Source organism: Oncorhynchus masou, chromosome 16 (assembly GCF_036934945.1).
Source record: "Oncorhynchus masou masou isolate Uvic2021 chromosome 16, UVic_Omas_1.1, whole genome shotgun sequence".
NCBI classification, from domain to species: domain Eukaryota; kingdom Metazoa; phylum Chordata; class Actinopteri; order Salmoniformes; family Salmonidae; genus Oncorhynchus; species Oncorhynchus masou.
Genome location: NC_088227.1, coordinates 29,431,085 through 29,456,286, shown reverse-complemented (window position 1 = coordinate 29,456,286; position 25,202 = coordinate 29,431,085). Strand labels below are relative to the sequence as shown.

At 51.7% G+C, this 25,202-nt stretch overlaps 1 protein-coding gene across 4 annotated transcripts in view; it reads right to left on the bottom strand.

Annotated features, from left to right (window-relative positions):
* LOC135557797 (1-phosphatidylinositol 4,5-bisphosphate phosphodiesterase beta-4-like) overlaps positions 1-25,202 on the bottom strand; it is a 185,752-nt gene that overhangs the window by 60,614 nt on the left and 99,936 nt on the right. For all 4 annotated transcript variants that reach the window (XR_010458264.1, XM_064991420.1, XM_064991422.1 and 1 more), the window contains 12 exons: positions 24,724-24,804; positions 22,950-23,009; positions 10,396-10,539; positions 9,179-9,258; positions 8,185-8,238; positions 8,017-8,098; positions 7,008-7,108; positions 6,348-6,405; positions 3,912-4,020; positions 1,359-1,569; positions 1,191-1,284; positions 805-884 (listed from right to left, as the gene is read on the bottom strand). Coding sequence is in view for 3 of the 4 variants with exons in the window: in XM_064991420.1 (XP_064847492.1) it covers positions 805-884; positions 1,191-1,284; positions 1,359-1,569; positions 3,912-4,020; positions 6,348-6,405; positions 7,008-7,108; positions 8,017-8,098; positions 8,185-8,238; positions 9,179-9,258; positions 10,396-10,539; positions 22,950-23,009; positions 24,724-24,804 (1,154 nt within the window). In the remaining variant the exon portion in view is untranslated. The remainder of the gene's footprint in view (positions 1-804; positions 885-1,190; positions 1,285-1,358; positions 1,570-3,911; positions 4,021-6,347; positions 6,406-7,007; positions 7,109-8,016; positions 8,099-8,184; positions 8,239-9,178; positions 9,259-10,395; positions 10,540-22,949; positions 23,010-24,723; positions 24,805-25,202) is intronic.

The window sequence follows — 25,202 nt, the reverse complement described above, 5'->3', positions numbered from 1 at the left end:
AATAAAGAAAACCCCTGGAATTAGTCGGCGTGTCCAAACATTTGACTGGTACTATAGTTATCCGCAAAGTCAGAGCTTGTAAGAAAAGTGTGTTAGTTCCATTTCCCCCCCCCCAAAAAATGTGTCATTAAATTACAAACTCATAATAGTTACACTGTTACATGTAATTCAATCGGACATAATGGAATAAATAATATTGTCATGTATAATATTTTTTTAAACATTCTGGATCATTGTGAAATCCTTAGTGCTGTGATTAGCTGACATTTCAGTTAATCATTTTTAAACAACTAATTGGCTGATGTCGGTTCCATTATTTGAATCCCATTTCATTCAGTTTTTTTCTGTGAAGTCAATGCGCAATGTTTCTCTAGAAGAGACTGAAGAACGCACAATGGTCACGGGATATACAGAGAAGCTGTCGTTTCATGAGGTATCTCTACCTGAATATACAGTCATAGAAGCCTTATTTACTTTGAACTACAAAATAGTGATTTTGTCAGACAGCATAGGCAGAAGCTCCATAGACATGAGATGACATGGAATGAAATAACAAAGTCATTAAATTAAACTAATGTAATATGCACAACTAAAATGTTTCATTAAAGTAAGGTCATGTGAATAAATGATGGTTAATAGATGATACGCAGTAATGGGCTTGTCTACCACCACGGGACATGTATTACTGGTTTATTCTGTGTTGTTACAGCCTTCAACCCAAATAACCATTATTATTTTTTAATAATCGAACCGAAACCAAACCAACCTCAAAAAGCGCTAATCGCTCAGCACTAGAAATTCTACCTGCAGTGGTTTTCAAATGACAGGATCACAGGATACTCAGATGTCACAAAGGCTGTTTCTCTGATGGCTGAGATCACATCCTGTTTGAGGGGGTAAACAACAACATGGGGATTGATGTTAGAACCGTTATATATCACTTGCTATGAATCCATTATATATCACATTGAATCCATTATATATCACCTGCTATAAGTCTCTGATCTGTGTCTGATCAATAACAGTACATTCAAATGGATCTGCAGGTCTCAATTAGATGCCGTATCAATTTATGAACACAAGAGGGTAGACTTACCATATGTCATTTATACAAATGTTGTGTGAATGATCAGATAAATCTGAATGAGTAAAAGAGTGTTTTGTGTGTGTGAGAGTGTGTGTGTGTGTACCTTAAAGAGGATGTCAGTACACATGGCCTTGCCATGAGTGATGATAGGCTCCTGGTCTTCTCCTTTTCCATCCCAGCAGTCCAGTTCTACACACCTGACATTATACACATACAAAACAGTTTACATACTGTATATAAACACACACACACACAACCCCACCCCACCTACCTGCAGCCGGAGAGCAGCACCTGTCTGTACATCTCGACAGAGGACTTTCCTCCGAACTGCCTCCCGGTCAGGTAGGTGTTGTGGGAGGAGGCGATGAAGTAGTGGGCCAGCGGCTGCTCCATGTCCTGGTAGAGCTCCAGACAGTCCAGGAACACTGGGGCATTCTCGTCTGACATCAGGTACCTGCAGAAGCCATCGCTGGACATACGGCCTGGGGGAGAGGAGGAGGGGGAGATGGAGAGTGTGTAAGGGGGTCTGCCGAATGTAACATAAATGACCTGAACCAGCTGAAGATCTGCCTTTTTCAGCCATCTATTTCCTGTGTTTGAGGGGTGAAAAAATCCCCTTGTCACTTAAATCTCGATGGATTAATTGCTTTCATTTTACTGTAATGCATTACAGTTTGTACCGGTATGTTAGCTAGTTACCATCCTAACATTAGTTGGCTACTAATACATGGAACTTGCCAGGCAGTATATTAACTATATGCTATCTTTATGCAATTAAAAAAAGTAATAATTTAATACAGTTGAAATGTTTACAAATTAGATGCGCTGAATTGAAAGCAACTTTTGAAAATTAACACTCGGATTATAGTGATATTATGTCTGATCTCACAAACAATGTAAAGTATGTTCAGACAGGTGTAATCTAGTGCCAAACATGTTGATTGATAATCCAAGGGTATCCTGCTATTGCCACTCTTGTTAAATTATGCAAGAGAACATGACAACAGCAATTAATAAGGCAAACTAGACAGAACAGGTGAGTGCAGGTAGGGTAGACAGGACAAGTGTTTGTGGTTGACGACAATAGACAATGGGCCTGATCAGACAGCTCAGAGCTTCTGCTATTTTCTGTCCATAAAAACAAATGCATTGGTGGAAGAGGCAGGGCAGGAGCAAGGAAGGAGGGTGTGGTCAAGCAAGGCATCCCCCGAGTCTAAATGACTAAAAGGTCTTATCAGAACAGGCATAGATTAGTTACTCCATTTTGTTTTGGAGAATCCTCACTTTTTCTCCTCCTCCTCTCCATCCACTCCCACCGTTCTTCACATCTGCATCTCTCTCTACATCCATCCACTCCCACCGTTCTTCTTCACATCTGCATCTCTCTATATCCATCCACTCCCACCGTTCTTCTTCACATCTGCATCTCTCTCTACATCCATCCACTCCCACCGTTCTTCTTCACATCTGCATCTCTCTCTACATCCATCCCCTCCCACCGTTCTTCTTCACATCTGCATCTCTCTCTATATCCATCCACTCCCACCTTTCTTCTTCACATCTGCATCGCTCTCTACATCCATCCACTCCCACCGTTCTTCTTCACATCTGCATCTCTCTCTACATCCATCCCCTCCCACCGTTCTTCTTCACATCTGCATCTCTCTCTACATCCATCCCCTCCCACCGTTCTTCTTCACATCTGCATCTCTCTCTATATCCATCCACTCCCACCGTTCTTCTTCACATCTGCATCTCTCTCTATATCCATCCACTCCCACCGTTCTTCTTCACATCTGCATCTCTCTCTGTATCCATCCACTCCCACCGTTCTTCTTCACATCTGCATCTCTCTATATCCATCCACTCCCACCGTTCTTCTTCACATCTGCATCTCTCTATATCCATCCACATCTGCATCCCTCTCATCCATCCGTTCTTCTTCACATCTGCATCTCTCTCTATATCCATCCACTCCCACCGTTCTTCTTCACATCTGCATCTCTCTCTATATCCATCCACTCCCACCGTTCTTCTTCACATCTGCATCTCTCTCTGTATCCATCCCCTCCCACCGTTCTTCTTCACATCTGCATCTCTCTCTGTATCCATCCACTCCCACCGTTCTTCTTCACATCTGCATCTCTCTATATCCATCCACTCCCACCGTTCTTCTTCACATCTGCATCTCTCTCTACATCCATCCACTCCCACCGTTCTTCTTCACATCTGCATCTCTCTCTACATCCATCCACTCCCACCGTTCTTCTTCACATCTGCATCTCTCTCTACATCCATCCACTCCCACCGTTCTTCTTCACATCTGCATCTCTCTCTACATCCATCCACTCCCACCGTTCTTCTTCACATCTGCATCTCTCTCTACATCCATCCACTCCCACCGTTCTTCTTCACATCTGCATCTCTCTCTGTATCCATCCACTCCCACCGTTCTTCTTCACATCTGCATCTCTCTCTATATCCATCCACTCCCACCGTTCTTCTTCACATCTGCATCTCTCTCTACATCCATCCACTCCCACCGTTCTTCTTCACATCTGCATCTCTCTCTACATCCATCCACTCCCACCTTTCTTCTTCACATCTGCATCTCTCTCTACATCCATCCACTCCCACCGTTCTTCTTCACATCTGCATCTCTCTCTACATCCATCCACTCCCACCTTTCTTCTTCACATCTGCATCTCTCTCTATATCCATCCACTCCCACCGTTCTTCTTCACATCTGCATCTCTCTCTACATCCATCCACTCCCACCGTTCTTCTTCACATCTGCATCTCTCTCTACATCCATCCCTCTCACCTTTCTTCTTGAGGTCTGGGTCTCTTTCGTACTTCTCGATGATCTGCATGGCTCGTTTCGGGTCGTAGAATGGGAACAGGATCTCGTTTAGCCGCGGGTCGCGCTGATTCTGGAGAAAGCAATGATACACAACACCGTCTCACTCACAAGCACATGCTGTACACATGCATGTCACTGCACACTAAGGAAATATGCCCCATTCCTAACTTGAGAATTGTGAATGGAACTTAAGCCTTTGTGTAAATCCCGCCATGGACACTAATGTAGGCTTTTGGCAAAACTTTCAAGAAACTGTTTATTTATTTATTTTACTTTCAAGAAACTTTATGTGCACAAGTCATGTGACCAACTGAGTTTGACCCCGGTTTTTGTCCAGGTACCACAAGACTATTTTAGCCTGCTGAGCCAATGCCTAGGAATTAACTCCTGGAGCTCACGGCAGCTACTCATCATGCAAGTGTTGCTCACTGCACCACCTCTGCTACACACATCAGTCAGGTTAGGATTGGGACCATTATAACAAGAGACTAAACACACACACAGCTGACAAACAACAGAGAGGAACAGTTTAGACTGACACAGTGACAATGGATATAGTACTAACTCCGGTACAAACACATCTTTCATTTGTGGGTGTTCAAATGAAAACCAAAATGCCTCAATTACTGGTACAGAGCTACTGCAATGGGGGGGTATTGGAGGTGTGTGTTAGCCAAAGGTAGGGAACGTGTGTGGTCTCACAAACAGAGAGGGTAGAGATTCACACATCAGCAGGGATCAACACCACTTGCCACTATAGCAGGTAGCATTCACAGCCTTTGTACTAATGGGGATTCACTTCAGCATTGCACACAGAGGAAAAGCCTCACACACAGTAGATAGAAGTAGAAGCAGGTACGTTTCCAGCCAAAGCAGAGACCACGAGCACAAAAGAAAGTGAATAGGATACCAATATTGATCACTGTGTTGTTGGGAAAGAGAAAGCAAGAAATGCATTTCACTGTGCTAGTGCACGTGACAATAAAACATGTGAAACTTGAAGGCAGGCAGTCAGCAAGTAGACAGAAACCAGACAAAATGGCCAAACAGAAAGCCCCTCCCTCCCAGGTTGCCATGGTTACACAATCAGTCACAAGTAGGCGGGGCTGGGGAGAAATATACTGAACAAACATATAAACGCAACATACAACAATTTCAACAATTTTACTGAGTTTCTATAAAGAAATCAGTCAATTGATATAAATTCATTAGGCCCTAATCTATTTCACATGACTGGGCAGGGCCACAGCCATGGGTGGGCCTGGATCCCAAGTGGGAGGGCCTACAGTATGTGAAATAGATTAGGGCCTAATGAATTTATTTCAATTGGCTGAAATTGGGGAGCATGGCCCAGCCAATCAGAAGGGCTTTATTACAGACAGAAATAATCCTCAGTTTCATCAGCTGTCTGGGTGGCTGGTCTCTGACCATCCCGCAGGTGAATAAACCGGATGTGGAGGTCCTGGGCTGGCGTGGTTACACGTGGTTACACGTGGTCTGTGGTGAGGCTAGTGGGGCATACTGACAAATTCTCTAAAATGATGTTGGGGGCAGCTTAGGTGGAGAAATTAACATTACATTCTCCGGAAACAGCTCTGTTGGACATTCCTGCAGTCAGCATGCCAATTGCATGCTCCCTCAAAACTTGATAAATCTGCGGCATTGTGTGGTGTGACAAAACTGCACATTTTAGAGTGGCACATTAATCGACTTCTTGATATGCCACACCTGTCAGGTGGATGGAATTTCTTGGCAAAGGAGAAATGCTCATTAACAGGGATGTTAACACATTTGTGCTCAACATTTGAGCCGAAGTAAGCTTTTTGTGCTTAATATTTTAGCTCATGAAACATGGGACCAACACTTTACATGTTGCGTTTATATTTTTGTTCAGTGTAGGTCGGGATGGGGTGAGAGGGGCAGGATGAAGTTACCCCTACAGACACTGATCTAAGATCAGTTTTGCATTGTATCTCCCAATTGTTCTCCATTTTTCTACTTCATATTCATCATCTCCAGCACCACCACAACATATGTGAAAATGGTGTGTTTCTATGTTTACAGTAACAAATATATAGGAAGATTTGTGTTTCCAATGACATCTGTCTTATTCGTGTGATTTTCACCAATTGTAAGTAGGCATTGCCTACGAATTCCCTTTGTAATATTTTTACAGAACATACAAACACGCCATTTTCACACATGTGGATGATGGGGAGGTGCTGGAGATGATAAATATGAAGTCGCAAATGGTGAAATGTTCCTTTAAGGATTTGAGGAGGGTCATCTGAAACGGATCCTATATCATTGCCAAAGAGCAACTTCTACCCCGTGTCAGGTGAGAGGGTAGGGGTCAAGCAGTCACACAGAGAAGTTAATGAATGATAAAGAGCTTACTTCATTCAGAAAGCTGACTAACTGGTCTACGTTTAAAAAATCACTTTTGTCCCCATTGCTGCAAAGGAATTAATTAGAAAAACAAAATGTTATGTTTCTTAAAAACCCTCTCAGCCAGTCAGCCAGTGACTAGAAAGCAGAAGGTTTTTCTAAAGGGTCAAAATAGAACACTGCCGTGTTACATTTTTATATCAACATTTCATGTTAAAATCACCACAGGTCGAACATTTAAATACTGTTGAGTTAGTTTACAACAAACGTGTTAGTGTGTCACTGTTTAAGCGGGTTAGGTTTCCCAGAGTTTATTAGTAGAGAAGCTGCAGACTGTTTAATAAATGTTGATCTCTCAACCAAACACCACAACATACTTACAACACGTTCTCTCTCACTCTTCTTCTATTCCGTCATTCACATACAGTGTCTACACTACAGCTATCAGCACAACGGTTGAACAAACGGCCATTACTAAATATCTCATTACTATCAGAATCACAGCCGGGGAAAATACATAGCAATACAATGTTGTAGATATTGTACTGTAAATGTCTTCCCAGTGAGCAAAACTGGATGAAAAGACATCCTTAACTGGGTTGTGTGATTTCAGACCTTGTTACTCCTACTCCAAAAGAGGTCTGGGGAGTTGAGCTAGTGACAACTCACATTTTGTTGAAGAGTTCCTGGATGTCTGTACGAGGGCAGATCTTCTGAGTCAGGGCGTAGAAGATGTCAAAGGGGAAGGCTGAGTCTTCTATCTCCTCGCTCTGAGGGAGATCACGTTATACACTGAGTGTACAAAACATTATGAACGTCTGCTCTTTCCATGACGTAGACTGGCCAGGTGAATCCAGGCGAAAGCTGTGATCCCTTATTGATGTCACTTGTTAAATCCACTTCAATCAGTGTAGATGAAGGGGAAGAGACGGGTTAAAGAAGGAGTTTTAAGCCTTGAGACAATTGAGACATGGATTGTGTATGTGTGCCATTCAGAGGGTGAATGGGGAAGACAAAAGATTGAAGTGTTTTTGAACGGGGTACGGTAGTAGGTGCCAGAATTGTTTACGCTCAACAGTTTCCTGTGTGTATCAAGAATGGTCCACCACCCAAAGGACATCCAGCCAACTTGATACAACTAAAAAAGCATTGGGAAGCATTGGAGTCAACATGAGCCAGCATCCCTGTGGAACGCTTTCGACACCTTGTAGAGTCAACATGGGCCAGCATCCCTGTGGAACGCTTTCGACACCTTGTAGAGTCAACATGGGCCAGCATCCCTGTGGAACGCTTTCGACACCTTGTAGAGTCAACATGGGCCAGCATCCCTGTGGAACGCTTTCGACACCTTGTAGAGTCAACATGGGCCAGCATCCCTGTGGAACGCTTTCGACACCTTGTAGAGTCAACATGGGCCAGCATCCCTGTGGAACGCTTTCGACACCTTGTAGAGTCAACATGGGCCAGCATCCCTGTGGAACGCTTTCGACACCTTGTAGAGTCCATGCCCCGGCAAACTGAGAAGGGTGGGTGTAAATCTATATTAGGAAGGTGTTCCTAATGTTTGGTATACTCAGTGTTTATTTAAATGATAGATCCGACGACAGCAAGTTACCATGAACAACATCAGACAAACACGCCATGAACACACGCAAGCACACACACACGTCCACGTTACCTTTCCACTAGGCAGACCCAGTTCCTTCAGAGCCTGAAAGATTCCTCTCTCTGTTTTCCCAGACGCAAACGTCCGTGTGATGCTGAACCAGAGAGGACAGAGTCAGCTGTCAGCACAAAGGTCATCAATCAAATGACTGCTGATAAATGTTGTTACTGTGTCTCTCACGTTCTCACTGGGATCTTGCCGTTCACATTGGTCAGAAAGCACATCCTCATCCAACTGAAAAATAGGAAAGACACAACATATGTTAGAGTGAGTGTTTCTTGAAGCAGAACATAGGACGGATGTGGTCTGTGTCTGTGTGTGTTCACAACTGTTTGTGTGTTTACTAATGTGTGTGTGTTTACTACTGTGTGTGTGTGTGTTTACTAATGTGTGTGTGTTTACTAATGTGTGTGTGTTTACTAATGTGTGTGTGTTCACTACTGTGTGTGTGTGTGTGTTTACTAATGTGTGTGTGTTCACTACTGTGTGTGTGTGTGTTTACTAATGTGTGTGTGTTCACTACTGTGTGTGTGTGTGTGTTTACTAATGTGTGTGTTCACTACTGTGTGTGTGTGTGTGTGTGTGTGTGTGTGTGTTTACTAATGTGTGTGTTCACTACTGTGTGTGTGTGTTTACTAATGTGTGTGTTCACTATTGTGTGTGTGTTCACTACTGTGTGTGTGTGTGTTCACTACTGTGTGTGTGTGTGTGTTCACTACTGTGTGTGTGTGTGTGTGTGTGTGTGTGTTCACTACTGTGTGTGTGTGTTCACTACTGTGTGTGTGTGTGTGTTTACTAATGTGTGTGTTCACTACTGTGTGTGTGTGTGTTTACTAATGTGTGTGTTTACTAATGTGTGTGTTCACTACTGTGTGTGTGTGTGTTCACTACTGTGTGTGTGTGTGTTCACTACTGTGTGTGTGTGTGTTCACTACTGTGTGTGTGTGTGTTCACTACTGTGTGTGTGTGTGTTCACTACTGTGTGTGTGTGTTCACTACTGTGTGTGTGTGTGTGTACTACTGTGTGTGTGTGTTCACTACTGTGTGTGTGTGTTCACTACTGTGTGTGTGTGTTTACTAATGTGTGTGTGTGTGTGTGTGTGTGTGTGTGTGTGTGTGTGTGTGTGTGTGTGTGTGTGTGTGTGTGTGTGTGTGTGTGTGTGTGTATACTCACTGTTTCTTGAGGCAGGTCATAGGACAGACGTTATTGGCTCTGAAGTTGTGGATCACTGACCTCAAACCCTCTGTCCACTTCTGAAAACAAACAAACAAAAGGGTTCACACACACACACTTCTCTGGCCGTGTGTTTACTCACAGCGTATCTTTTTCTCTGTGTTTATGTGTGTTCTCTCCTCTCTCACAGTGTATCTGTTTACATCTCTGAGCAGCCACAGCTAAACAGCCAGATGCAGGCACACAGCCACCCTGTCTATGACCAGGGGTCTCCTTCTCTTCTTTCTCCAGACAAATATGACTCCCACCTGCACTCTCTACCCCACTCCATCCAAGGGGTGTGTGTGTGTGTGTGTGTACGTGCATGCGCGCGCATGTTTGATTGTGTATGTCTAAGGGCGGGAGTGTGTTGTGGAGAGGTTGGATACGTGTGTGTGTGTATTGTTCCCAGGTTATGTTGATCTGTGTGTGACCTTCAGTCTCGGCTGATGAAGGCCACTCTAGGTAGTTTATTATTAATGATTTGGCATTCCGCCTTCTACAGTGTTGACACCCTGTTAACCATTTCCGCTCACTCGCTCTCTCCATCTCTCATGTTTTTGCTATCAACATGACGTTCACTGATATATCATCTGTTGGCTTCTTCAGTAATCACAAAATACATGTGTCTTCTGGCTGGCTAGCAACAGTTTTCCCTGTTGCCACTAGAGGGCAATGTTTAACCAGACTCCTGTAAGGGCTTGATATGAGAGAGAGAGAGAGAGAGAGAGAGAGAGAGAGAGAGAGAGAGAGAGAGAGAGAGAGAGAGAGAGAGAGAGAGAGAGAGAGAGAGAGAGAGAGAGAGAGAGAGAGATGTGTGTTCTAAGATGGCTCAGAGTGTGTGTGTGTGTGAGAGAGGGAGAGAGAAAGCTAGAGAGAGAGGGATGAGAGAGAGAGAGAGATGTGTTCTAAGATGGCTCAGAGTGTGTGTGAGAGAGAGAGAGAGGGATGAGAGAGAGGTAGAGAGGTATTTCTCCTCACCCTTCCAGCATTGGGGAAAATCCCTATTTCTATGGGCACAACCACTGTTCGTGACACAAGCCTGTGTGTTTGCCTTACCCTAGCAGTGTTTGGTAATGTGTATTTACCATAGCTGTGTCAGGCCTGGTTGACCAGATCAGTAATATGTGTAATGTTATATTAATGTTGTATGTATGTTGTATTAGCATTGTGTATACCCTAGCAGTGTCTGGGCTGTCAGCCACCATGTACATGAAGGACAGGTTGACAAGGTCGGTGCCGCTGCAAACGCAGATGACACATCCCTCCAGCTCCTCCTCCTTCTTCCCCGCTGCCTCCAACAAAGACAGGATCTTAGGGTCCTACAGAGAGAGAGAGAGGGAGAGTCTCATCAAATCTTTCCAAAACATTACCATCCATTGATTAACCATTGTATCTGGAAAATCCATTTTTCAATGTAATAGGAAGTAATTGAGGATTCCCCTTTTTGAACTATATAGTACAAGCAGAACATCTGTCGTGTGACTGAATCAACCGGATATCAACAGACGATTCATTCTGCAAGGCCAGCTTCTGTTCATGAATGCTAATACAGACAATTATCATCAATGTGATTCTTTTTTCTGGGTTCATTGATTTAGCACCAATAGTGCAGTGTGATTGGTTAATTCAGTTCGGGGTCCAACAGAGATCAGCCATCAGATAAGTGGCTCTTTGTCTGTTGTTTACCAAGAAGAACAGGTCCCCTTACCGTACACACAGGGAGGGACACGGCCTTACACACACCACACACACACGTACTCCATGAACAGACACACACACTGTCTCACACCGAGAGCACCTTCCGTTCTGTCAACAATACACACCGGTGAGATTTCTTAAAGATGTTTGAGTATTTGTTCGGAGCTGTGCAATCGGTTTATTCTCAGACATTTCAGAGAAAGACACCTTAATTATAGTCAGGCATCTGTATAAGAACTCCCTCAGGACCCTGGGTCCTTCCATAATTCATGTTGCCCACTTGATGCCAAATATTACACTACAGCAGGATACTACCACGGAATTACTGAGGCAGTCAATATTTAATGGAGGGAATAGCTGTGTGTGTGTGTGTGTGTGTGTGTGTGTGTGTGTGTGTGTGTGTGTGTGTGTGTGCCTGTGTTCAGCCCTGATGTTCATGAAAAGAATAATCTGTGGTTAATGTTGGCTCTATCTTCAACAAATCCTTTCTGGTTAAAGAAAGCAGAAAGGTCTTTCAGCAAAACATAACAGCCTAGACATTGACATACACAGCTTTCAATCCAAGAGTACTGAATAGCGTTTTGTCTGTTGGAAATCATTTTTCTATCGAGTCAACTAACTATATTCTAGAGGAATTGTTACAGTATCCATCCCAGGTAAGAAACATCATCCAAGGTCAAATAACAGGCTTTAAATACAGCTAGAAACCTGGAGGTTATAAACATTAAAGTATTCAATATTTAATGTTGCTGAATGTAGATGTACTTGGTCTAGGATCTGAAGGGCCACGAGCAGCAGTAACCTGTATTTCACCAACATTTCCTTTAGTATTCACTACTACTACTGATCAATAGTGTATTAACGGTGGTGGGAACAGTGGCTCAACAGACTAACTCTGTCCTGTTCGCTCTGTTCTGTTGCCTTGGCCACTTCAAGTACCGCTGCCCTTAGTGACGTCACCGTCACCCCTATTATGACTTGGCCCTCAGGCTGGAATGGTAGGGTCGTAAGGTCGAGGAGATGGAGAGAAAGATGGAGAGGTAGAGAGTAAAAAAAGAGCGGGTGGGAAGGCATGAAGGTTGTTTGAAAGAGGGATGGATGGAGGGAGGGAGGGAGGATGGGATAGAGGGAGGGAGAGTGGATGGGATAGAGGGAGGGAGGGAGGATGGGATAGAGGGAGGGAGGGTGGATGGGATAGAGGGAGGGAGGGTGGATGGGATAGAGGGAGGGAGGGAGGGAGGATGGGATAGAGGGAGGGTAGGTGGGATAGAGGGAGGGAGGATGGGATAGAGGGAGGGAGGGTGGGATGTAGGGAGGTAGGTGGGGATAGAGGGAGGGAGGGTGGGTGGGATAGAGGGAGGGAGGGAGGGAGGATGGATGGAGGATGGTTAGAGGGTGGGATAGAGGGAGGGAGGGTGGGATAGAGGGAGGGAGGGTGGGATAGAGGGAGGGAGGGTGGGATAGAGGGAGGGAGTGAGGATGGATGGAGGATGGATAGAGGGTGGGATAGAGGGAGGGAGGATGGGATAGAGGGAGGGAGGGTGGATGGGATAGAGGGAGGGTGGATGGGATAGAGGGAGGGAGGGTGGGATAGAGGGAGGGAGGGAGGGTGGGATAGCGGGAGGATGGGTGGATGGGATAGAGGGAGGGAGGGTGGATGGGATAGAGGGAGGGAGGGTGGATGGGATAGAGGGAGGGAGGGAGGATGGGATAGAGGGAGGGTAGGTGGGATAGAGGGAGGGAGGGAGGATGGGATAGAGGGAGGGTAGGTGGGATAGAGGGAGGGAGGATGGGATAGAGGGAGGGAGGGAGGATGGGATAGAGGGAGGGTAGGTGGGATAGAGTGAGGGAGGATGGGATAGAGGGAGGGTAGGTGGGATAGAGGGAGGGAGGGTGGGATAGAGGGAGGGAGGGTGGATGGGATAGAGGGAGGGAGGGAGGATGGGATAGAGGGAGGGTAGGTGGGATAGAGGGAGGGAGGGAGGATGGGATAGAGGGAGGGTAGGTGGGATAGAGGGAGGGAGGATGGGATAGAGGGAGGGAGGGAGGATGGGATAGAGGGAGGGTAGGATAGAGGGAGGGAGGATGGGATAGAGGGAGGGAGGGTGGGATAGAGGGAGGGAGGGTGGGATAGAGGGAGGGTGGGATAGAGGGAGGGTAGGTGGGATAGAGGGAGGGAGGATGGGATAGAGGGAGGGAGGGTGGGATCGAGGGAGGGAGGGTGGGTGGGATAGAGGGAGGGAGGGAGGGAGGATGGATGGAGGATGGATAGAGGGTGGGATAGAGGGAGGGAGGGTGGGATAGAGGGAGGGAGGATGGATGGAGGATGGATAGAGGGTGGGATAGAGGGAGGGAGGATGGGATAGAGGGAGGGAGGGTGGATGGGATAGAGGGAGGGAGGGTGGGATAGAGGGAGGATGGGTGGATGGGATAGAGGGAGGGAGGGTGGATGGGATAGAGGGAGGGAGGGTGGGATAGAGGGAGGATGGGTGGATGGGATAGAGGGAGGGAGGGTGGATGGGATAGAGGGAGGGAGGGTGGATGGGATAGAGGGAGGGAGGGTGGGATAGAGGGAGGATGGGTGGATGGGATAGAGGGAGGGAGGGTGGATGGGATAGAGGGAGGGAGGGTGGATGGGATAGAGGGAGGGAGGGTGGATGGGATAGAGGGAGGGAGGGTGGGATAGAGGGAGGGAGGGAGGCTGGGATAGAGGGAGGGAGGGAGGCTGGGATAGAGGGAGGGAGGGAGGCTGGGATAGAGGGAGGGGTGGATGGGATAGAGGGAGGGAGGGTGGGGTAGAGGGAGGGAGGGTGGGATAGAGGGAGGGAGGGTGGGGTAGAGGGAGGGAGGGTGGGATAGAGGGAGGGAGGGTGGGGTAGAGGGAGGGAGGGTGGGGTAGAGGGAGGGAGGGTGGGGTAGAGGGAGGGAGGGTGGGATAGAGGGAGGGAGGGTGGGATAGAGGGAGGGTGGGATAGAGGGAGGGTAGGTGGGATAGAGGGAGGGAGGATGGGATAGAGGGAGGGAGGGTGGGATAGAGGGAGGGAGGGTGGGTGGGATAGAGGGAGGGAGGGAGGGAGGATGGATGGAGGATGGATAGAGGGAGGGAGGGTGGGATAGAGGGAGGGAGGGTGGATGGGATAGAGGGAGGGAGGGAGGATGGATGGAGGATGGATAGAGGGTGGGATAGAGGGAGGGAGGGTGGGATAGAGGGAGGATGGGTGGATGGGATAGAGGGAGGGAGGGTGGATGGGATAGAGGGAGGGAGGGTGGATGGGATAGAGGGAGGGAGGGTGGGATAGAGGGAGGATGGGTGGATGGGATAGAGGGAGGGAGGGTGGATGGGATAGAGGGAGGGAGGGTGAGATAGAGGGAGGGAGGGAGGCTGGGATAGAGGGAGGGAGGGTGGGATAGAGGGAGGGAGGGAGGCTGGGATAGAGGGAGGGGTGGATGGGATAGAGGGAGGGAGGGGTGGGGTAGAGGGAGGGAGGGTGGATGGGTTAGAGGGAGGGAGGGTGGGATAGAGGGAGGGAGGGTGGATGGGATAGAGGGAGGGAGGGTGGATGGGATAGAGGGAGGGAGGGAGGATGGGATAGAGGGAGGGAGGGAGGATGGGATAGAGGGAGGGAGGGTGGATGGGATAGAGGGAGGGAGGGTGGATGGGATAGAGGGAGGGAGGGTGGGATAGAGGGAGGGAGGGAGGCTGGGATAGAGGGAGGGAGGGAGGGTGGGATAGAGGGAGGGAGGGAGGCTGGGGTAGAGGGAGGGTGGGATAGAGGGAGGGAGGGTGGATGGGATAGAGGGAGGGAGGGTGGGAGGGAGGGTGGGATAGAGGGAGGGAGGGAGGGAGGATGGAGGGAGGATGGATAGAGGGTGGGATAGAGGGAGGGAGGGTGGGATAGAGGGAGGGAGGGTGGGATAGAGGGAGGGAGGGTGGGATAGAGGGAGGGAGGGTGGATGGGATAGAGGGAGGGAGGGAGGATGGATGGAGGATGGATAGAGGGTGGGATAGAGGGAGGGAGGATGGGATAGAGGGAGGGAGGGTGGATGGGATAGAGGGAGGGTGGATGGGATAGAGGGAGGGAGGGTGGGATAGAGGGAGGGAGGGTGGGATAGCGGGAGGATGGGTGGATGGGATAGAGGGAGGGAGGGTGGATGGGATAGAGGGAGGGAGGGTGGATGGGATAGAGTGAGGGAGGGAGGGAGGATGGGATAGAGGGAGGGTAGGTGGGATAGAGGGAGGGAGGGAGGATGGGATAGAGGGAGGGTAGGTGGGATAGAGGGAGGGAGGATGGGATAGAGGGAGGGAGGGTGGGTGGGATAGAGGGAGGGAGGGAGGATGGGATAGAGGGAGGGTAGGTGGGATAGAGGGAGGGAGGATGGGATAGAGGGAGGGTAGGTGGGATAGAGGGAGGGAGGGTGGGATAGAGGGAGGGAGGGTGGATGGGATAGAGGGAGGGAGGGAGGATGGGATAGAGGGAGGGTAGGTGGGATAGAGGGAGGGAGGGAGGATGGGATAGAGGGAGGGTAGGTGGGATAGAGGGAGGGAGGATGGGATAGAGGGAGGGAGGGAGGATGGGATAGAGGGAGGGTAGGATAGAGGGAGGGAGGATGGGATAGAGGGAGGGAGGGTGGGATAGAGGGAGGGAGGGTGGGATAGAGGGGGAGGGTGGGATAGAGGGAGGGTAGGTGGGATAGAGGGAGGGAGGATGGGATAGAGGGAGGGAGGGTGGGATAGAGGGAGGGAGGGTGGGTGGGATAGAGGGAGGGAGGGAGGGAGGATGGATGGAGGATGGATAGAGGGTGGGATAGAGGGAGGGAGGGTGGGATAGAGGGAGGGAGGGTGGATGGGATAGAGGGAGGGAGGGAGGATGGATGGAGGATGGATAGAGGGTGGGATAGAGGGAGGGAGGATGGGATAGAGGGAGGGAGGGTGGATGGGATAGAGGGAGGGAGGGTGGGATAGAGGGAGGATGGGTGGATGGGATAGAGGGAGGGAGGGTGGATGGGATAGAGGGAGGATGGGTGGATGGGATAGAGGGAGGATGGGTGGATGGGATAGAGGGAGGGAGGGTGGATGGGATAGAGGGAGGGAGGGTGGATGGGATAGAGGGAGGGAGGGTGGGATAGAGGGAGGATGGGTGGATGGGATAGAGGGAGGGAGGGTGGATGGGATAGAGGGAGGGAGGGTGGATGGGATAGAGGGAGGGAGGGTGGATGGGATAGAGGGAGGGAGGGTGGGATAGAGGGAGGGAGGGAGGCTGGGATAGAGGGAGGGAGGGAGGCTGGGATAGAGGGAGGGAGGAGGCTGGGATAGAGGGAGGGGTGGATGGGATAGAGGGAGGGAGGGTGGGGTAGAGGGAGGGAGGGTGGGGTAGAGGGAGGGAGGGTGGGGTAGAGGGAGGGAGGGAGGGTGGGGTAGAGGGAGGGAGGGTGGGATAGAGGGAGGGAGGGTGGGATAGAGGGAGGGTGGGATAGAGGGAGGGTAGGTGGGATAGAGGGAGGGAGGATGGGATGTAAGTCGCTCTGGATAAGAGCGTCTGCTAAATGACTTAAATGTAAATGTAAATAGAGGGAGGGTGGGTGGGATAGAGGGAGGGAGGGAGGGAGGATGGATGGAGGATGGATAGAGGGTGGGATAGAGGGAGGGAGGGTGGGATAGAGGGAGGGAGGGTGGATGGGATAGAGGGAGGGAGGGAGGATGGATGGAGGATGGATAGAGGGTGGGATAGAGGGAGGGAGGATGGGATAGAGGGAGGGAGGGTGGATGGGATAGAGGGAGGGAGGGTGGGATAGAGGGAGGATGGGTGGATGGGATAGAGGGAGGGAGGGTGGATGGGATAGAGGGAGGGAGGGTGGATGGGATAGAGGGAGGGAGGGTGGGATAGAGGGAGGATGGGTGGATGGGATAGAGGGAGGGAGGGTGGATGGGATAGAGGGAGGGAGGGTGGGATAGAGGGAGGGAGGGAGGCTGGGATAGAGGGAGGGAGGGTGGGATAGAGGGAGGGAGGGAGGCTGGGATAGAGGGAGGGGTGGATGGGATAGAGGGAGGGAGGGTGGGGTAGAGGGAGGGAGGGTGGATGGGTTAGAGGGAGGGAGGGTGGGATAGAGGGAGGGAGGGTGGATGGGATAGAGGGAGGGAGGGTGGATGGGATAGAGGGAGGGAGGGTGGATGGGTTAGAGGGAGGGAGGGTGGGATAGAGGGAGGGAGGGTGGATGGGATAGAGGGAGGGAGGGTGGATGGGATAGAGGGAGGGAGGGAGGGAGGATGGGATAGAGGGAGGGAGGGAGGATGGGATAGAGGGAGGGAGGGTGGATGGGATAGAGGGAGGGAGGGTGGATGGGATAGAGGGAGGGAGGGTGGGATAGAGGGAGGGAGGGAGGCTGGGATAGAGGGAGGGAGGGAGGGTGGGATAGAGGGAGGGAGGGAGGCTGGGATAGAGGGAGGGTGGGATAGAGGGAGGGAGGGTGGATGGGATAGAGGGAGGGAGGGTGGGATAGAGGGAGGGAGGGTGGATGGGATAGAGGGAGGGAGGGAGGATGGATGGAGGATGGATAGAGGGTGGGATAGAGGGAGGGAGGATGGGATAGAGGGAGGGAGGGTGGATGGGATAGAGGGAGGGAGGGTGGGATAGAGGGAGGGAGGGTGGATGGGATAGAGGGAGGGAGGGAGGATGGATGGAGGATGGATAGAGGGTGGGATAGAGGGAGGGAGGATGGGATAGAGGGAGGGAGGATGGGATAGAGGGAGGGAGGGTGGATGGGATAGAGGGAGGGAGGGTGGGATAGAGGGAGGGAGGGAGGCTGGGATAGAGGGAGGGAGGGTGGGATAGAGGGAGGGAGGGAGGCTGGGATAGAGGGAGGGGTGGATGGGATAGAGGGAGGGAGGGTGGGGTAGAGGGAGGGAGGGTGGATGGGTTAGAGGGAGGGAGGGTGGGATAGAGGGAGGGAGGGTGGATGGGATAGAGGGAGGGAGGGTGGATGGGATAGAGGGAGGGAGGGAGGATGGGATAGAGGGAGGGAGGGAGGATGGGATAGAGGGAGGGAGGGTGGATGGGATAGAGGGAGGGAGGGTGGATGGGATAGAGGGAGGGAGGGTGGGATAGAGGGAGGGAGGGAGGCTGGGATAGAGGGGAGGGAGGGAGGGTGGGATAGAGGGGAGGGAGGGAGGGTGGGATAGAGGGAGGGAGGGAGGGTGGGATAGAGGGAGGGAGGGTGGATGGGATAGAGGGAGGGAGGGTGGGATAGAGGGAGGGAGGGTGGATGGGATAGAGGGAGGGAGGGTGGGATAGAGGGAGGGAGGATGGGATAGAGGGAGGGAGGGTGGATGGGATAGAGGGTGGGAGGGTGGGATAGAGGGAGGATGGGTGGATGGGATAGAGGGAGGGAGGGTGGATGGGATAGAGGGAGGGAGGGTGGGATAGAGGGAGGATGGGTGGATGGGATAGAGGGAGGGAGGGTGGATGGGATAGAGGGAGGGAGGGTGGATGGGATAGAGGGAGGGAGGGTGGGATAGAGGGAGGATGGGTGGATGGGATAGAGGGAGGGAGGGTGGATGGGATAGAGGGAGGGAGGGTGGATGGGATAGAGGGAGGGAGGGTGGATGGGATAGAGGGAGGGAGGGTGGGATAGAGGGAGGGAGGGAGGCTGGGATAGAGGGAGGGAGGGAGGCTGGGATAGAGGGAGGGAGGGAGGCTGGGATAGAGGGAGGGAGGGTGGGGTAGAGGGAGGGAGGGTGGGGTAGAGGGAGGGAGGGTGGGGTAGAGGGAGGGAGGGTGGGGTAGAGGGAGGGAGGGTGGGGTAGAGGGAGGGAGGGTGGGATAGAGGGAGGGAGGGTGGGATAGAGGGAGGGGGTGGGATAGAGGGAGGGTAGGTGGGATAGAGGGAGGGAGGATGGGATAGAGGGAGGGAGGGGTGGGATAGAGGGAGGGAGGGTGGGTGGGATAGAGGGAGGGAGGGAGGGAGGATGGATGGAGGATGGATAGAGGGTGGGATAGAGGGAGGGAGGGTGGGATAGAGGGAGGGAGGGTGGATGGGATAGAGGGAGGGAGGGAGGATGGATGGAGGATGGATAGAGGGTGGGATAGAGGGAGGGAGGGTGGGATAGAGGGAGGATGGGTGGATGGGATAGAGGGAGGGAGGGTGGATGGGATAGAGGGAGGGAGGGTGGATGGGATAGAGGGAGGGAGGGTGGGATAGAGGGAGGATGGGTGGATGGGATAGAGGGAGGGAGGGTGGATGGGATAGAGGGAGGGAGGGTGAGATAGAGGGAGGGAGGGAGGCTGGGATAGAGGGAGGGAGGGTGGGATAGAGGGAGGGAGGGAGGCTGGGATAGAGGGAGGGGTGGATGGGATAGAGGGAGGGAGGGTGGGGTAGAGGGAGGGAGGGTGGATGGGTTAGAGGGAGGGAGGGTGGGATAGAGGGAGGGAGGGTGGATGGGATAGAGGGAGGGAGGGTGGATGGGATAGAGGGAGGGAGGGAGGATGGGATAGAGGGAGGGAGGGAGGATGGGATAGAGGGAGGGAGGGTGGATGGGATAGAGGGAGGGAGGGTGGATGGGATAGAGGGAGGGAGGGTGGGATAGAGGGAGGGAGGGAGGCTGGGATAGAGGGAGGGAGGGAGGGTGGGATAGAGGGAGGGAGGGAGGCTGGGGTAGAGGGAGGGTGGGATAGAGGGAGGGAGGGTGGATGGGATAGAGGGAGGGAGGGTGGGAGGGAGGGTGGGATAGAGGGAGGGAGGGTGGGTGGGATAGAGGGAGGGAGGGAGGGAGGATGGATGGAGGATGGATAGAGGGTGGGATAGAGGGAGGGAGGGTGGGATAGAGGGAGGGAGGGTGGGATAGAGGGAGGGAGGGTGGGATAGAGGGAGGGAGGGTGGATGGGATAGAGGGAGGGAGGGAGGATGGATGGAGGATGGATAGAGGGTGGGATAGAGGGAGGGAGGATGGGATAGAGGGAGGGAGGGTGGATGGGATAGAGGGAGGGTGGATGGGATAGAGGGAGGGAGGGTGGGATAGAGGGAGGGAGGGTGGGATAGCGGGAGGATGGGTGGATGGGATAGAGGGAGGGAGGGTGGATGGGATAGAGGGAGGGAGGGTGGATGGGATAGAGGGAGGGAGGGAGGATGGGATAGAGGGAGGGTAGGTGGGATAGAGGGAGGGAGGGAGGATGGGATAGAGGGAGGGTAGGTGGGATAGAGGGAGGGAGGATGGGATAGAGGGAGGGAGGGAGGGTGGGATAGAGGGAGGGAGGGAGGATGGGATAGAGGGAGGGAGGATGGGATAGAGGGAGGGTAGGTGGGATAGAGGGAGGGAGGGTGGGATAGAGGGAGGGAGGGTGGATGGGATAGAGGGAGGGAGGGAGGATGGTATAGAGGGAGGGTAGGTGGGATAGAGGGAGGGAGGGAGGATGGGATAGAGGGAGGGTAGGTGGGATAGAGGGAGGGAGGATGGGATAGAGGGAGGGAGGGAGGATGGGATAGAGGGAGGGTAGGATAGAGGGAGGGAGGATGGGATAGAGGGAGGGAGGGTGGGATAGAGGGAGGGAGGGTGGGATAGAGGGAGGGTGGGATAGAGGGAGGGTAGGTGGGATAGAGGGAGGGAGGATGGGATAGAGGGAGGGAGGGTGGGATAGAGGGAGGGAGGGTGGGTGGGATAGAGGGAGGGAGGGAGGGAGGATGGATGGAGGATGGATAGAGGGTGGGATAGAGGGAGGGAGGGTGGGATAGAGGGAGGGAGGGTGGATGGGATAGAGGGAGGGAGGGAGGATGGATGGAGGATGGATAGAGGGTGGGATAGAGGGAGGGAGGATGGGATAGAGGGAGGGAGGGTGGATGGGATAGAGGGAGGGAGGGTGGGATAGAGGGAGGATGGGTGGATGGGATAGAGGGAGGGAGGGTGGATGGGATAGAGGGAGGATGGGTGGATGGGATAGAGGGAGGATGGGTGGATGGGATAGAGGGAGGGAGGGTGGATGGGATAGAGGGAGGGAGGGTGGATGGGATAGAGGGAGGGAGGGTGGGATAGAGGGAGGATGGGTGGATGGGATAGAGGGAGGGAGGGTGGATGGGATAGAGGGAGGGAGGGTGGATGGGATAGAGGGAGGGAGGGTGGATGGGATAGAGGGAGGGAGGGTGGGATAGAGGGAGGGAGGGAGGCTGGGATAGAGGGAGGGAGGGAGGCTGGGATAGAGGGAGGGAGGGAGGCTGGGATAGAGGGAGGGGTGGATGGGATAGAGGGAGGGAGGGTGGGGTAGAGGGAGGGAGGGTGGGGTAGAGGGAGGGAGGGTGGGGTAGAGGGAGGGAGGGTGGGGTAGAGGGAGGGAGGGTGGGATAGAGGGAGGGAGGGTGGGATAGAGGGAGGGTGGGATAGAGGGAGGGTAGGTGGGATAGAGGGAGGGAGGATGGGATAGAGGGAGGGAGGGTGGGATAGAGGGAGGGAGGGTGGGTGGGATAGAGGGAGGGAGGGAGGGAGGATGGATGGAGGATGGATAGAGGGTGGGATAGAGGGAGGGAGGGTGGGATAGAGGGAGGGAGGGTGGATGGGATAGAGGGAGGGAGGGAGGATGGATGGAGGATGGATAGAGGGTGGGATAGAGGGAGGGAGGATGGGATAGAGGGAGGGAGGGTGGATGGGATAGAGGGAGGGAGGGTGGGATAGAGGGAGGATGGGTGGATGGGATAGAGGGAGGGAGGGTGGATGGGATAGAGGGAGGGAGGGTGGATGGGATAGAGGGAGGGAGGGTGGGATAGAGGGAGGATGGGTGGATGGGATAGAGGGAGGGAGGGTGGATGGGATAGAGGGAGGGAGGGTGGGATAGAGGGAGGGAGGGAGGCTGGGATAGAGGGAGGGAGGGTGGGATAGAGGGAGGGAGGGAGGCTGGGATAGAGGGAGGGGTGGATGGGATAGAGGGAGGGAGGGTGGGGTAGAGGGAGGGAGGGTGGATGGGTTAGAGGGAGGGAGGGTGGGATAGAGGGAGGGAGGGTGGATGGGATAGAGGGAGGGAGGGTGGATGGGATAGAGGGAGGGAGGGAGGATGGGATAGAGGGAGGGAGGGAGGATGGGATAGAGGGAGGGAGGGTGGATGGGATAGAGGGAGGGAGGGTGGATGGGATAGAGGGAGGGAGGGTGGGATAGAGGGAGGGAGGGGAGGCTGGGATAGAGGGAGGGTGGGATAGAGGGAGGGAGGGTGGATGGGATAGAGGGAGGGAGGGTGGGATAGAGGGAGGCTGGGATAGAGGGAGGGGTGGATGGGATAGAGGGAGGGAGGGAGGGTGGGGTAGAGGGAGGGAGGGTGGATGGGTTAGAGGGAGGGGGTGGATGGGATAGAGGGAGGGAGGGTGGATGGGATAGAGGGAGGGAGGGTGGATGGGATAGAGGGAGGGAGGGTGGGATAGAGGGAGGGAGGGTGGGATAGAGGGAGGGAGGGTGGGATAGAGGGAGGGAGGGTGGGATAGAGGGAGGGAGGGTTTGATAGAGGGAGGGTGGGATAGAGTGAGGGAGGGTGGGATAGAGGGAGGGAGGGTGGGATAGAGGGAGGGTGGGATAGAGTGAGGGAGGGTGGGATAGAGGGAGGGAGGGAGGGTAGGATAGAGGGAGGGTGGGATAGAGGGAGGGTGGGATAGAGTGAGGGAGGGTGGGATAGAGGGAGGGAGGGTGGGATAGAGGGAGGGAGGGTGGGATAGAGTGAGGGTGGGATAGAGTGAGGGAGGGTGGGATAGAGGGAGGGAGGGAGGGTAGGATAGAGGGAGGGTGGGATAGAGGGAGGGTGGGATAGAGGGAGGGAGGGTGGGATAGAGGGAGGGAGGGAGGGAGGATGGGATAGAGGGAGGGAGGGTGGGTATAGAGGGAGGGAGGGTGGGTGGGATAGAGGGAGGGAGGGTGGGTATAGAGGGAGGGAGGGTGGGTATAGAGGGAGGGAGGATGGGATAGAGGGAGGGAGGATGGGATAGAGGGAGGGAGGATGGGATAGAGGGAGGGAGGGTGGGTATAGAGGTAGAGATAGAAAGGGGTGAAATTGTGTTTCCATAATCTCACCCTTGGAACGGCTCCGACTCGAATACTGTTGATCAGAGAACATTCTAGAACCTGGCCCTCCTGTAGAGAGAGAAACAGATGAAGGGAGAGAGAGAGAGAGAGGGAGATAGAGAAAATAGAGATCTCGTCAATGCCAAATAAAACAGACATACTCCGACCCCACCTCCCCTAGCTTTGTCTGATTACTGGAGCAACCTGACTGTCACTTCCAGAAGTCCCATAGACATTTTGTCTACAGCTAGTGACAAGACATGTCTGTTCTCAAGGACACACCCCACGTTGCATGGATAAATACAGTACCTTAGAGAGATACAGTATTATTATACATTGCTATCCTCTTACACAACGGCTAAATCACAATGGTGTGATGGATAACAATGGGCTTCCTCTCCAACCAGCATTACCTTAAACCATCAGTAGCCAACCCTCCTAATTGGAAGACGCAGGTGTGCTAGAGCAGGGCTAGAACAAAAGCCCGCACACCCAGTATCTAACTCGCCAGGAGTAGGGTATTGGCTACCACTGCCTTATAAGTGGTGATAAATGCTGTAGTTAGCAAGGATAACTGTCAGTGAGGATATGGGCCTATATCTCCTCTATAGGGAGGGTTCATTTCACACAGCCCTCTCAATGGCTCCAATCTATTCCACTGTCTTTCTTTCTCTGAATAAACTCCATTCTATTCCACTGTCCTTCTCTCTCTGAATAAACTCCATTCCATACCACTGTCTTTCTTTCTCTCTCTGAATAAACTCCATTCTATTCCACTGTCCTTCTTTCTCTCTCTGAATAAACTCCATTCTATTCCACTGTCCTTCTTTCTCTCTCTGAATAAACTCCATTCTATTCCACTGTCATTCTCTCTGAATAAACTCCATTCTATTCCACTGTCCTTCTTTCTCTCTCTGAATAAACCACATTCTATTCCACTGTCCTTCTGTCTCTCTCTGAATAAACTCCATTCTATTCCACTGTCTTTCTTTCTCTCTCTGAATAAACTCCATTCTATTCCACTGTCCTTTCTCTCTCTGAAAAAACAACATTCTATTCCACTGTCTTTCTTTCTCTGAATAAACTCCATTCTATTCCACTGTCCTTCTTTCTCTCTCTGAATAAACTCCATTCTATTCCACTGTCCTTCTTTCTCTCTCTGAATAAACTCCATTCTATTCCACTGTCATTCTCTCTGAATAAACTCCATTCTATTCCACTGTCCTTCTTTCTCTCTCTGAATAAACCACATTCTATTCCACTGTCCTTCTGTCTCTCTCTGAATAAACTCCATTCTATTCCACTGTCTTTCTTTCTCTCTCTGAATAAACTCCATTCTATTCCACTGTCCTTTCTCTCTCTGAAAAAACAACATTCTATTCCACTGTCTTTCTTTCTCTGAATAAACTCCATTCTATTCCACTGTCTTTCTTTCTCTCTCTGAAAACTCCATTCTATTCCGCTGTGTTTCTTGCTCTCTCTGAATAAACTCCATTCTATTCCACTGTGTTTCTTGCTCTCTCTGAATAAACTCCATTCTATTCCACTTTCTATGTTTCTCTCTCTGAATAAACTCCATTCTATTCCACTGTCCTTTGTTTCTCTGAATAAACTCCATTCTATTCCACTTTCTGTCTTTCTCTCTCTGAATAAACTCCATTCTATTCCACTTTCTGTCTTTCTCTCTATGAATACACTCAGAACACTAAGACAGGGCTCTGCATTGAGTGAGAGGTTGAGACCAGAGACGTTTATATTCATGGCTCTGGTTGTGAGACTGTACCTTTCCGTCGCTCTTCCACGTGATGAAGAAGCCAAACTCGTCCACTTTGACCAGACAGTTGGGCTCAAACAGAAACGGGTCCTGCGAGAAGACAGAAGCATTTTAATAAGAGAGCAGCCTCATCAATCAGATGTTTTATTTGACATCCAAGGACATTACACACCCTCCATTACCTAGCTAGCACACATGGCTTATGGAACAAGATAAACAGCATCCATAATTCATGTGTAAAGAAGTAACACACACACACGTGAAGGAGAACACACACGTAGGCGAGGAGACACATACACAAGGAAAACACACACACACACACACACACACACACACACACACACACACACACACACACACACACACACACCTACAGCCTGTGAGTGCAGGACAGGAGGACCTAGCATTAAAACAAACAAAAACACGGGAATGTGAATATCAGGAAGTGTTGAATGTGTACCACACAACAAACAAACGTTACCTTGGTG